At 33.8% G+C, this 13,635-nt stretch overlaps 1 protein-coding gene across 1 annotated transcript; it reads right to left on the bottom strand.

Annotated features, from left to right (window-relative positions):
* Positions 1 to 1,098: 1,098 nt before the first annotated feature.
* LOC134712167 (neo-calmodulin-like) lies at positions 1,099 to 13,109 on the bottom strand. The gene is made up of 5 exons (XM_063573433.1): positions 12,981 to 13,109; positions 12,500 to 12,578; positions 11,970 to 12,113; positions 7,899 to 8,147; positions 1,099 to 1,347 (listed from the first exon to the last, which is right to left on the bottom strand). Exons 1-5 carry the CDS (start codon positions 12,981 to 12,983, stop codon positions 1,313 to 1,315), a joined length of 510 nt encoding a protein of 169 aa, XP_063429503.1. The 5' UTR covers positions 12,984 to 13,109; the 3' UTR covers positions 1,099 to 1,312.
* Between the last annotated feature and the right edge of the window lie 526 nt (positions 13,110 to 13,635).

The following is a 13,635-nucleotide window of genomic DNA, read 5'->3' as shown; positions in this document are numbered from 1 at the left end:
GTCATTTATTCATCATCCAACATAATAACTTGCCTCGCGGTCATCCAATGTTCAGTACAACAGTACTTTTATTTGAAAAATCCTGTTTACAAACTAAAACCGAGGGAAACACGTCAACTATAAGAGGAAAACTAAGGAACAACAGGAACACTGAAGTGCAACAAAAACAAACGCATTTATACATAGAAAAGAACTATTTGATAACAACTGCCATATTCTTAACTAGGTACAGCACATTTTAAGAACAACAATGGTCCGTTGAATCAGGTTTAATGAATAGCCAATGCTCCCTAGGTATTGACTCCATTTAATTTCTTCTGTAATAAGGTGGCTTGAATAATAAACATTCTGTTGATTGATTGTTGGTTGCTTAACGTTCAGTGTCTTATATTTCATGCATATTCATCATATTCTGTTGGGATTATTCGACCATGGAGGTATAGTACAGTAACATGATTTTTTTTGAAAAAAAAAGTCACTATGTTGCAGTATCTCTCCAAATATAGTGAAAATATAAAGCTATGTTGACAATACACTAAATAGTTATCAAAAGTAGCAGGATTATAATTTAGTACGCCAGACGCGCGTTTCGTCTACATAAGACTCATCAGTGACGCTCATATCAAAATATTTATAAAGCCAAACAAGTACGAAGTTGAAGAGCATTGAGGATCCAAATTCCAAAAAGTTGTGCCAAATACGGCTAAGTAATCTTTTCCTGGGATAAGAAAATCCTTAGTTTTTCGAAAATTCAAAGTTTTATATTCAGAAAATTTATAAAAATGACCACATAATTGATATTCATGTCAACACCGAAGTGTTAGCTGCTGGGCTGGTGTGCCCTCGGGGACGAAACGTCCACCAGCAGTGGCATCGACCCAGTGGTGTAAATAGTTGTCAAAGGTAACAGGATTATAATTTAGTACGCCAGACGCGACTAAACAACTTATATAAGAGCTATGCCTCTTTGAATTATCTTACTTTTACTACTTTCCGTTCCTTCATTTTATTTTGGGGAGGGGGGATGTTTGTTATTGTGTAGTCTTGTTTTCATTTTATTAAAGCACATCTGTTAATTCATAAATAAAAGTTCCGGAATACTATTTTCTGTTTTATAATTTCAGTACAGTAAACATTTGATAAAATAAATAATGGAATCGATGATATTGCCGTTTCCTTTCTGTCAGATACTAATGCTGATATCTCTGGCATAAAATGTGTATACATTAGCTTTAGTTCAGTGGCTTTGCTGTACAGATCAGACCACAAAACAAGTGTATTGCAAGCAGTAGGTGTTTTTTTTCATCGCCAATTATGATGCAGTATTCTTTATCATTGTCTCAAATTCTGAAATGGAAAAGAAACAAAACATGTAAGCAAGACAAAACTTAGATCACTTAGTCTGATAAGTATATATGAATTACCATAAGTTAAATAGTAAAGACTATACCTTTAATATATTTTTTACAACGGGTAACTATAAAATACGCGTTCATTATCACTGAACTAGTATATATGTGTTTAGAGGACAGCTGAAGGACGCCTCCGGGTGCGGGTGCGGGAATTTCTCGCTACATTGAAGACCTGTTGGTGACCTTCTGCTATTGTTTTTTCTATGGTCGGGTTGTTGTCTCTTTGACACATTCCCCATTTCCATTCTTAATTGTATGCATTAATTTTGAGTCGCATTACTACACGTATCTCATTGGTTTATAAAACAAATGCATCATAAGATTCCAGCATGCAGCCATTACTGTTACTATACGATCACTAGGTAAGAGTAATTTTTCCGACGTAGTCAGTATAGTTTCGGTTTGTGCCCTTTGAACTTAAGAACGCTTAACTATGACAACAGAATACGCATGCTCGAAAATCCTTTCTGTGATTGGACAAAATGCTGTCATGGGTGGGTGATTTGGTTGTGTTTGATAAAGCGTCTCGAAAATTATATCAGGATGGAAAGCAAGTGAAAAACTATAAATATTTGAACTAGATCTTACAAAGATTTACATTTTTATTAAAATAATTGTTTCTCAAATAGCTCTTTGCATCCATGACAGCTGTTTATTCGGACAATTATATAATTTTTAATGTAAACTTTGTTGTACGAAGGTACATGACTTTTAGAATGCACCTTCGCATGTGAGATTTCCGAGGGGTTTTTGGTGAATGTCAATAGAAAGATACTTTTTATACTACCAATAGTTTCTAGCTTTGGTAACCATGAATTAAGTTTATTGTAAACAGTAGTAAATTGGTATTTGTTTCTTTTTAATTGCACTGGATTTTTTGACAAATAATTTTTTTAGGTGTCATCACAATATTCTTATATATTATATTGCCTAAATATAATAAGACTTAGTAAAGAATTTCTTGTAGTTGCATTCAGATGGAGATTTTATTAAAGAGGTCCTGCATCATTAAGTCATTATGCTTCTGAAGGTTATCAAAATGACAGTTTTAAACATATTTTCAAATTTTAATACGTCGAATTCCTTTTTTAAAGATAGTTCTTGTTACTTCTGTGGTTTTAAAAATCTTGAAATAAATTAAATTAGATAACTGAATATTTCTTTAAAATAAAGAAGGTTTATATTAGAGGAACAGTAGTTTACCGATGTTCAAATCTGATATTTCCATTTAGATACAAATCAAAGTAAAAACAAATTGAGGGAATCGAATGAACTCAAAAAGGGGCGAACCCAGTGCTTCTACAGAGTTATTGTCTCCTGCTTATTTGCACCAACCACTATGGGTATCCACACTCGAAAAGGTGTCTCTGTTGAGTCGAGAAACAGACACATCGTATCGTTAAAATTTTGATTAATTGATTGATTCATTGTTGGTTGGTTGACATCCAGTGGCAAATATTTCAGGCATGTACAGGACAGTTATTTTTTTTTAAATAAACCACCCGAACAATATAGTAAGTAAATAGTTTATTAAAGTGTCACATATTGATTGACATAAATATAAGCAACATTATATAAATATATACACATAAAACAATCAATATCCAGCCATAAAAACGACTTATGAGACACTAAAAAGCTTAAAATTCTATAAAAATTTCAAATATATTCCGTAAAAACATACAAGTCACCAAAAAAAAAAGTCACCATTAAAATTAAAAATCACTATATTCAATAAATATATATATATATAAAAATTGTCGAAATCTGACTTTCCTGGTAAAATTAAAATAATAAAACTCTGAAGCTAGTAAAAATTTCATGAAGAGCAGTTAAACAATTTTCTTCGCCAGAAAAATTTATATAAAAATTTGCAAAGGAAATATTGTATATCAGAACAGTTCATAATTTCAATAAATTTGTTATCTATGTCAAGACTGAAAAAATTTTGAATTAATTTTGAACATTCATGAAAAAGGTTATACCGAATATCGTCATAAAGTGTACATTCCATCAGAAAATGTTTTTCAGTCTCTACACTGCAACTTTCACAAAACAAACAAAGTCTATCTTCTACGGGTGTAGGCGGCCTGGAGTATCTGCCAGTTTCGTGCGCTAGCGGTAGAGCCCCGGAGCGAAACAGAGCCATAACACGCCTTTCCTGTTTAGAAATGTTTAAAAGCACATAAGGTTCTGTTTTCACACATTGTTTATAACATCTGTAAGTGCGCAATTTGTTTCCGTTTTTTATATTACGACGGTCATCAAAAAGTTCTTCATACCATTCTGTGTTGTCCAGCTCACATAGTTTTTCACTAATCATATGCATAACTGATTTAGTCGATAATGTTAAGTCATACGTCGGATCCTTTAGTCTGATCCGGTCAACAATCTTATGAACTTCAAATGACCAACCCTTTCTTCTTCTAGACGTCCATTTAAAAGTTTTGTATGAAATTCTTTGTTGGTCAGTACGGATCAATTTGCACAAAAGTCTACAATAATTTATTCGTTGTTTGGTTATTGGCGAAGTCCATCCCATATCACCGCGTGAAGCTACGTTCGATGTGCGCTTTCCCACCGATAAGAAAAATTTACATGCTCGGTTTTGTACTGCTGATATGGCACTGAACGATTTTGTGCCCCAGATACCACTACCATAAAGTAAAATTGGTTCAACAACGGACGTATATAGTTTATTGTACACTTTAAAGGTCATCCCTCCCATGGATTGAGTTTTTGTAATTAAAGCACCCAAAGCACGGCTCGCTGCTTTGGCCAGTTCTTTTGCATTTTTTACGAAAGTTAAATGTTCGTCCATCCACACTCCAAGGTATTTGTATGAATCAATGTAGTCAATATCTTTTCCAGAACATCGAAACGTAAAATCTGAACGTAAGAATGACTGTGGACGGAAATGGACAATTTTAGTTTTGCCAATGTTTACGGATAACTTCCATTCAGCGCACCATTCGGTTACTACATTTAACATACGTTGAAGACTTTCTTTATCTGGAGCTATTAGCGCTATATCGTCCGCGTAGAGCAATAAACTGAGACGGAAATCGTCAATATGCACTCCACATTCTAGAGAGTTTATACGATCAGCCAAAGTATTGATGTAAACTGAAAACAAAGTGGGCGATAGGATACAGCCCTGCTTCACACCGGCATCTACACTGAACCAAGGGGTCTGGTCACTATTGATACGAACGGTACATTTTAGGTCATTATACAAGGATTGAATCGCAGATAAGAACTGACCACGGACACCAACACGTTGTAATTTATACCACAGAAGATGATGTTCAACGGTGTCAAAAGCTTTCTTCATGTCTACAAAGCATACGTAAGTTGACTTTCTTGATATTTTTCTGTCGTTCAGAATAGAATGAAGCGTGTGAATATGTTCTTCGCAACTACGGTTACGGCGGAACCCATTTTGTTCATCACACAGAATTTCGTTATTTTCCAGCCAAGAGCTAAGTCTCGTGTTTAAAATGTAACAATATATCTTACACGGCACGGAAACCAAAGTGATTCCCCTGTAGTTCATAGGATTTCTATCATCGTCAGATCCTGGTTTTAAAATTGGATTGATGATACCACTATTCCACTGATACGGAACTTTTCCAAGATTAAAGCAACCACTGATAATTTGATAAAGTAAGTCTATTGCCGCGTCATTCTTCAAAACTTCCGTCGGAATTTCATCTATTCCCGTGGCCTTTCGTAATTTAGCGTTTATTACGGCATTAACGACCTCGTCTCTTGAAATTGGTTGATTTAGCGGCGTGACGTCTATTTCTGTGTTGAATGTAGATGCATTAAGTTGGCTATTCTCTCCACCATTGCGTTGAAATAAATTTTGAAAGTCACTTTTCCATTTATTAAGAACGTCGTTTTTATTCGTATTTACATTTCCATTTGGACCTAATACCGCCATCGGAATACATGGTTTACGTTCACTTGCGATTCCAATTTTACCAACCGACTTCCAAAATTCGCGCTGATTTGATGTACATAGTTTTTCTTCTAATTTCTTTCGCTCTGTTACTTGGTGTTTCCGCTTATATTTTCTGTTAAGACGATCGAATGTCTTCCTTTCCACACAATAATCTGTTTTTAATCTTTGTTTTGTGCCGCTCGGACCATTACAGCGCAACCATTTCTTTTCACATGCACACACTTTAGTCCATTGTGAAGACAAATCATCGTTCCAGTAAGGTTTATACCTAGATTTTGTGCTTTTATTACGACCCAAACCACTTGTGTTTATTCGTAGCTTGTTGTTCATTTCACACTTAAGCAAATCTTGAAATTGGTCATATGCGTTTTGTATATCACTAGATACATTTATATAATTTTCAATATTTTGAATAGTTTCCATCACCTTTGAATATATTTGTTCATTCATCAGAAAGTCATTCGGAACAGTCGACACGTTATATTTAGGTTTTCGTATTAATTGTGGCTCTTCGGAAATTGTTTTATAATTCAATTCAATTTCAATATCACTGTACAAAAACGAATGATCAGGGATACTTTCTGGAACATAAGCAATGTTATTAACTACATCCGACATAGATATGATTTTAAAGTCGCTAATGGTATCCAGATCTTCATATGGGACGCAAATATAGTCAACTACGGATCTACCTGATGTAGAAATACAAGTGTATTCGCTGTCTTGAAAACGACCATTTAACATTCCAAAATTTGTATCACTCAGAAAATTTATAAATGTGTCTCCATGGTGGTTTTCTTTTTGATCTAGAACATTCCTAGGTCTCACTAAATCAACCCCCTCTATATAATCTGAATTACAACCCACACGGGCGTTAAAATCTCCACAAATAAAAATTTTCCCTTTATGTTGATATACATAGACTTGTTGCATTAGTGTTTGGAAAAAAGTGTCCGCATCAACAGGCCTGCACGACTCAGCTGGTGGTAAATAACATATTACGACACAAAAACTTATATTGTCTAATTTAGCTGAAAATTCTAACCATAAAATGCCCTCTTCGTTATCATCTAAAATATCAATATTATATATGGACTGTAGTTCATTTTTAACAAAAGCGCCAACCCCTGCAGAGCCTCTCGTAGCTCGACTATGTAAATATTTTCTATTGTTTCCATAAAATCTAAAACCATTTGCACTAAGTGTTTCATCTCCTCTCAAAAACGTTTCGCATATTCCTAAAATATCACACTTTGAAAAGTTTAAAACCTTTTCTCGAAAAATAGAGTTATCGTTCGATTTTGCTGACCACCCCCTACAATTCCACACCCCAAGCCGCAGTTTGTCCTAGTTGCGTTTGGTTAAAAGACGACTACCAGCAAACATATACTTCTTGTCTTTACCCATTTCCTTAAGCACAGTTCTGACTGCATTTTGAAAATTTCTTGTTTCGACCGGTAAATCATTTTCTATGTACACTTGATCAAATTGTCTGTTTTGTTTTAGCTTTGATTTATTCTTCATGATTTCTTTTTTACTTTCAATACAATCAGTTTCTACAATAACTATACCTGGGTATTTCCCTCTGGCTACTTTTCTTGATACATTTGTAAGACCTACGTTAGCTAAGCCTAAGCAATCTTTCAACATTGACTGTACTTTGTGTTCTGTTAACTTGGTTTCAGTTTCTTCGCGTTCATCATATTCAAGGTTCTTGATCACTAGCCTATATTTGGTTTTATCGCTATTTTGACTGTTAATATGTTTTTCATGTACCTGTTTTTCAAGATGTTCTATTTTATTTTGCATAGTATTAAGTTCTTGTTTAACTTCAGTTTTCACCTCATTCATTTTGTCCGTTAATTTTCTATCTATAATCGAAGAAATTTTCTCGGAGACTTTCTCGGATATTTTTTCTTCGAATCTTGTTTCAAAATCATCCATTCTCTTTTCTAGATTTTTACTCATAGTTGTAAAGTTCGATGAAAGTTGCAAAATTAAAGTTTCTAGCCTACTAGTGTTGTCAATCATTTCGGGTGTACTCGATGCACTTGGTGTACTTAACTCGCATTTACTTTTTTTGTGCATGAAATTTATGTCTTCTTGGTAACTAGAAACGTGATCTGATAACTGACGTTTTCTTTCGGACGAAGATGTTGCTGTGTTGTAATGTAAAGTACTTACAGGTGCGAATCCTTGATTCATCGTAACATGATTGTTTACATATTGTCCGCCATTTGTACACAAAGGAAAGTTCACAAACTGATCCATTTCCTGATTCATGATCCTATATTCACGCAATAAATGTCTTACTGTTTAATATTAACACTGTTTGTTAACAAAATAAACACTTGTGCTGTATAAAATGTCTAAAATTGGTATATATCTCATAAAATAACCACTTTTTTCTCAGGTACTTTCTATTGAACACCTTTGTTTGACCACAGGTAAATCGGTTATATATAAGCAAAGAGAAGTTATGCCTTTAGAATTATAAGTAGATAAAACGTTTTTCATACCTTCAAAATCAATTACACCATCTTTTTTAAGATCAGCTCCGTCTATCATTAGTTTAATTTCATCATCCGAACATTTTATACCAAGACCAGAAAAGACTTTTTGTAGATTATCACATGTAATTAATCCAGTGCTATCTACATCGAATACGTTAAATGTTTCTAGAACAACATCATCTTCATTTTCTCCATTGGTCAATACCTTGTCTTTCATCATTTCTACAAATTCGTCTATCTCAATTGTTCCATTTCCTACAAAATAACCGACGTTATTATATTTAAGTGTAGAAAAGTATGTCTGAAAATTCGATAACCCTAAGAAAACTGGTACACATACGAGGTTAGCATTTATATCTAAAATGAAGGAGCGCGGAAGCGCTTCATACTAAAAATGTGCACACGGTCAACGCTTTTACAACCCTATAATATTACACACAAAAAAGCATTCAATACTTATAATTACATTTTTTAGCTAGGATCATGAAAACACGATTTTTATCAAGTTTTTACTTGATTCACCTGTGCACTTTATCGTGGGACCTCGTGTCATCATGAATGATAAATTTTTATTGTGTAATGCAATTGTTTCAGAAATAGCACGTGATGTGCAGTTAGCCAATAAGAATAACGTATTATAATGAAACATACATTTAAGATAATTATATGTATATGTAGGACTAGGTAAAATTAAAGGAAATATTGCTTTGTAGAGCTAATAGGTAAGTTCTGAACAGTGGATCGACCGAGATGCCGAGGAAAAATTGGATTGATAAAAATTTGTCTGGCAACAGGCCATCTACAGATCTCTCAAAGAGTAGTAACAATGGTTTTTGGCGTGTAGAGTTGCTTGGCACTTTCCTCGTCGGATTTAACGTATATCTGCGTATTTATACATCCCATACAGTCAGACAAACTGACGCCCCTCTTTATGTACCAACGGTTGATATTATAGTCTCCTGGTAATTTCTAATAAGTAAAAACATAAAAATAAACTCCGTGGAAAATTTAAACTAGAGGCTCTAAAGAGCCTGTGTCGCTCACCTTGGTATATGTGCATAATAAACAAAGGACACAAATGGATTCATGACAAAATTGTATTTTGGTGATGGTGATGTGTTTGAAGTTCCTACTTTACTGAACGATTTTGCTTCTTACAATTATATCTATCATGAACTTTGCCCATTAGTAACAGAGAACTATATTTGGTAAAAATTTACATAAATTTACCAAATTAATGAAAATTGTTAAAAATTGACTATAAAGGGCAATAACTCCTTAAGGGGTCAATTGACCATTTAGGTCATGTTGACTTATTTGTAGATCTTACTTTGCTGAACATTATTGCTGTTTACAGTTTATCGCTATCTATAATAGTATTCAAGATAACCAAAAACGGCAAAATTTCTTTAAAAATTACCAATTGGAGGGCAGCAACCCAACAACCAGTTGTCCAATTCATCTGAAAAATTCAGGGCAGATAGATATTGACTTGATTAACAATTTAACTTCTTGTCAGATTTGCTCTAGATGCTTTGGTTTCATAGTTATAAGCAAAAAACTGCATTTTACCCCTATGTTCTATTTTTAGCCGTGGCGGCCATCTTGGTTGAATGGCCAGGTCATCGGACACATTTTTCAAACTAGATACCCCAAAGATGATTGTGGCCTAGTAGTTTCAGTGGAGATTTTGTAAAAGATTACTTAGATTTATGAAAAATGGTTAAATATTGACTATAAAGGGCAATAACTCCTAAAGGGGTCAACTGACCATTTTGGTCATGTTGACTTATTTGTAGATCTTACTTTGCTGAACATTATTGCTGTTTACAATTTATCTCTATCTATAATAATATTCAAGATAATAACCAAAAACAGCAAAATTTCCTCAAAATTACCAATTCAGGGGCAGCAACCCAACAACCGATTGACCGATTCATCTGAAAATTTCAGGGCAGATAGTTCTTGACCTGATAAACATTTTTATCACAGTCAGATTTTCTCGAAATGCTTTGGTTTTTGAGTTATAAGCCAAAAACTGCATTTTCCCCTATGTTCTATTTTTAGCGGTGGCGGCCATCTTGGTTGGTTGACCAGGTCACGCCAAACATTTTTTTAACTAGATACCCCAATGATGATTGTGGCCAAGTTTGGATTAATTTGGCCCAGTAGTTTCAGAGGAGAAGATTTTTGTAAAAGATTACTTTAATTTACGAAAAATGGTTAAAAATTGACTATAAAGGGCAATAACTCCTAAACGGGTCAACTGACCATTTTGGTCATGTTGACTTATTTGTAGATCTTACTTTGCTGAACATTATTGCTGTTACAGTTTATCTCTATCTATAATAATATTCAAGATAATAACCAAAAACAGCAAAATTTCCTCAAAATTACCAATTCAGGGGCAGCAACCCAACAACCGATTGACCGATTCATCTGAAAATTTCAGGGTAGATAGATCTTGACCTGATAAACATTTTTACCCCATGTCAGATTTCCTCAAAATGCTTTGGTTTTTGAGTTATAAGCCAAAAACTGCATTTTACCCCTTTGTTCTATTTTTAGCCGTGGCGGCCTTCTTGGTTGGTTGACCAGGTCACGCCACATATTTTTTAAACTAGATACCCCAAAGATGATTGTGGCCAAGTTTGGATTAATTTGGCCAAGTAGTTTCAGAGGAGAAGATTTTTGTAAAAGATTACTTTAATTAACGAAAAATGGTTAAAAATTGACTATAAAGGGCAATAACTCCTAAACGGGTCAACTGACTATTTTAGTCATGTTGACTTATTTGTAGATCTTACTTTGCTGAACATTATTGCTGTTTACAGTTTATCTCTAACTATAATAATATTCAAGATAATAACCAAAAACAGCAAAATTTCTTCAAAATTACCAATTCAGGGGCAGCAACCCAACAACCGATTGACCGATTCATCTGAAAATTTCAGGGCAGATAGATCTTGACCTGATAAACATTTTTACCCCATGTCAGATTTCCTCAAAATGCTTTGGTTTTTGAGTTATAAGCCAAAAACTGCATTTTACCCCTTTGTTCTATTTTTAGCCGTGGTGGCCATCTTGGTTGGTTGACCTGGTCACCCCACACATTTTTTAAACTAGATACCCCAATGATGATTGTGGCCAAGTTTGGTTTGATTTGGCCCAGTAGTTTCAGAGGAGAAGATTTTTGTAAAAGTTAACGACGACGGACGACGACGACGGACGACGGACGACGGACGCCAAGTGATGAGAAAAGCTCACTTGGCCCTTCGGGCCAGTTGAGCTAAAAAAAAGAACATCCTTAATTAAATGAAAGTATTGTAAATATTACAGAAAATAAAAATAAGGGTAATACAAGGGTTAAATAAAAAAAAAACATAAACTGGAGGTGAATTACACATGTAACGCGTTCAGAAATTACAATATGACACTATGCCACACATCGACCACAACCTGGAGGTGAACTACACATGTAACGCGTTCAGAAAGTACAATATGACACTATGCCACCAATCTACCATAAACTGAAGGTGAATTACACATTTAACACGTTCAGAAAGTACAATATGACACTATGCCACCAATCTACTATAAAACTGGAGGTGAATTACACATTTAACACGTTCAGAAAGTACAATATGACACTATCCCACCAATCTACTATAAAACTGGAGGTGAATTACACATTTAACACGTTCAGAAAGTACAATATGACACTATGCAGACTTGGAGCTCATTTTCACAAAAATACTGAACTCGGAGGATAATTCAAAACGGGAAGTCCCTACTCAAATGGCGGAACCAACAGCTCAAACTTATCACTAGTATGTACCTATGGTCCAATTCGTGTTGATCCAGTATTGTAAGTTTAGTTTAAAGGAAATGTATTTACTATGAATAAAGATGGGGGTTTCTGTGAAAGAGACGGAACCAAAAGTCAAAAATAGCCAAATAACATCTAGAGTAAGATTTTCATCGTGTCCTAAAATTGCTGTTTGTAGTTTTTTAATATCTATTTTAGTCAACAGCATTATATTTTCATATGTGTTTATTTATTTTTTTAAAACAAACCATCTTCATCAACTTCGTTTATCATATCCTGCAGTTCGGCCTCTGTTGGATTCTGTCCAAGTTGTCTTAAAACTGTACCTAGTTCTTTTGAAGTAATCGTTCCCGAATCATCGTCATCAAACAGTTTGAAAGCTTGTTTAAAATCTAAATAGTAATAAATAAAATCAATATCAGATATTGGCAGCTTTTGTTTTGTACAAGAGATCATAATCGTAAACATGCATGTGCAACGATTATTATGAATTTATAAATCAATTTTTCGTTATGCAATTTACAAACATAAGCAGATCACAATCAGTAAAATCTCAGATCTTGTTTGGTTTCTGAATAAAATATTTCTTAATGAATGGCTATTATCTATTTCGAATTAATTGAACCATTAAAACTATTTTATCTTTTTTCTGCATGGATTTTCTGCCAGATCGGAGAAGGTCTGGGTGAACCATGTTTTTATAAAAAAAAAAATCATCAAAGATAACAGGTTTTTAATTTTGTAAACCATGTTTTAAATTTGATAGAAAAAAGTTTACCTGCCAAAATATCTGGTGGTATCTCAATTTCTTTTGGTGTTTCCGGTGTTTGCCGACGAGAAGCTCTGCTTGTACTTGTCTGAAATTATTCATCTTATGACCAAGGTAGTGTAAATAAACTTAATCAGTTAAACATTTACAAGTAAATTAAATGCAAATTTCGATGAAACCATGGAAGTTGACGATAAAGAAACTGATTCTCTGAAAGTATATCGATAGCAAATGTCTTGTACAGACATAAAGGCAAAAAGGGAGATAAAGTATCACACTAGACTTGTCTGCTACAATGTTCTTTAGAATTAGAACAATTACAAGATAGGCACATTGAGAAACAATAACTATAACATATTATACTTCATAATACCGTTAACGGTTTAAAATTATGTTATCCTACATAGGACAGTTTTCTTGGGAAAATACATCCCTAAATTTTGTACTACATCGAAAATATTGAGTTGTAAATTAAGATTAATAAACTTACCATTATTCATTCAGGATTACGACAACAGTGACATCCATGTATTATGTGTTTGAGAGCCGAAATCAATACGTGTGAATTAATACATTTAATAGATAACAATTTATATTTAAACATTCTTTTATTTGAATTAATATTCTTTACAAAACAATAACTGTACATTTTAAATAATTTAAACCAGACATCGGATAAATAATCAAATAAATCAAGACAACTCATTGTGTGAAATTTAAACTGACTATTATAGAATATACACGTATTGGTAATATATGGTGCTTAGATATAGTAGTTCGTTGATAATATGACCTTATACAGAATCTAGGATTTTGATTGGTTCATGGCTGATGTATTTTTCTTTGCCTTGTCTTTTATTAGATGAATATTGTTCATATTTCATTATATCCCTAGTATATGTTGCAGGATATATAATATAAACAACTGCGCCATGAGCACACGGAACCCCCGTCACTGTTTCAAAGAATACTGTTGCCTTTATATTTCGCAGTAATATGAAGCTGGTCTAGAATTAAGTCTTATTGAGTAATTCGTAAGGACGTTTTAGAAAACTAGCAACGTACATTAAAACAACTACCTTGTGTCAATATCAACAATGAAAAAAAGTCATCACATTAGTTTCATTGTGCAGCATGTGTTTTGC

The sequence above is a fragment of the Mytilus trossulus genome, chromosome 3 (genome assembly GCF_036588685.1).
Source record: "Mytilus trossulus isolate FHL-02 chromosome 3, PNRI_Mtr1.1.1.hap1, whole genome shotgun sequence".
Lineage (NCBI taxonomy): Eukaryota > Metazoa > Mollusca > Bivalvia > Mytilida > Mytilidae > Mytilus > Mytilus trossulus.
This window is presented reverse-complemented; position numbering and strand designations above follow the sequence as displayed.

Excerpts from the sequence above, each read along its gene's own strand:
- LOC134712167 (XM_063573433.1), bottom strand. Across the intron at positions 12,114-12,499 it reads ACCACCAGATATTTTGGCAG|ATTTTAAACAAGCTTTCAAA; the intron begins GTAAACTTTTTT and ends ATTACTATTTAG. Across the intron at positions 8,148-11,969 it reads AAACGAAGTTGATGAAGATG|GAAATGGAACAATTGAGATA; the intron begins GTTTGTTTTAAA and ends GTTATTTTGTAG.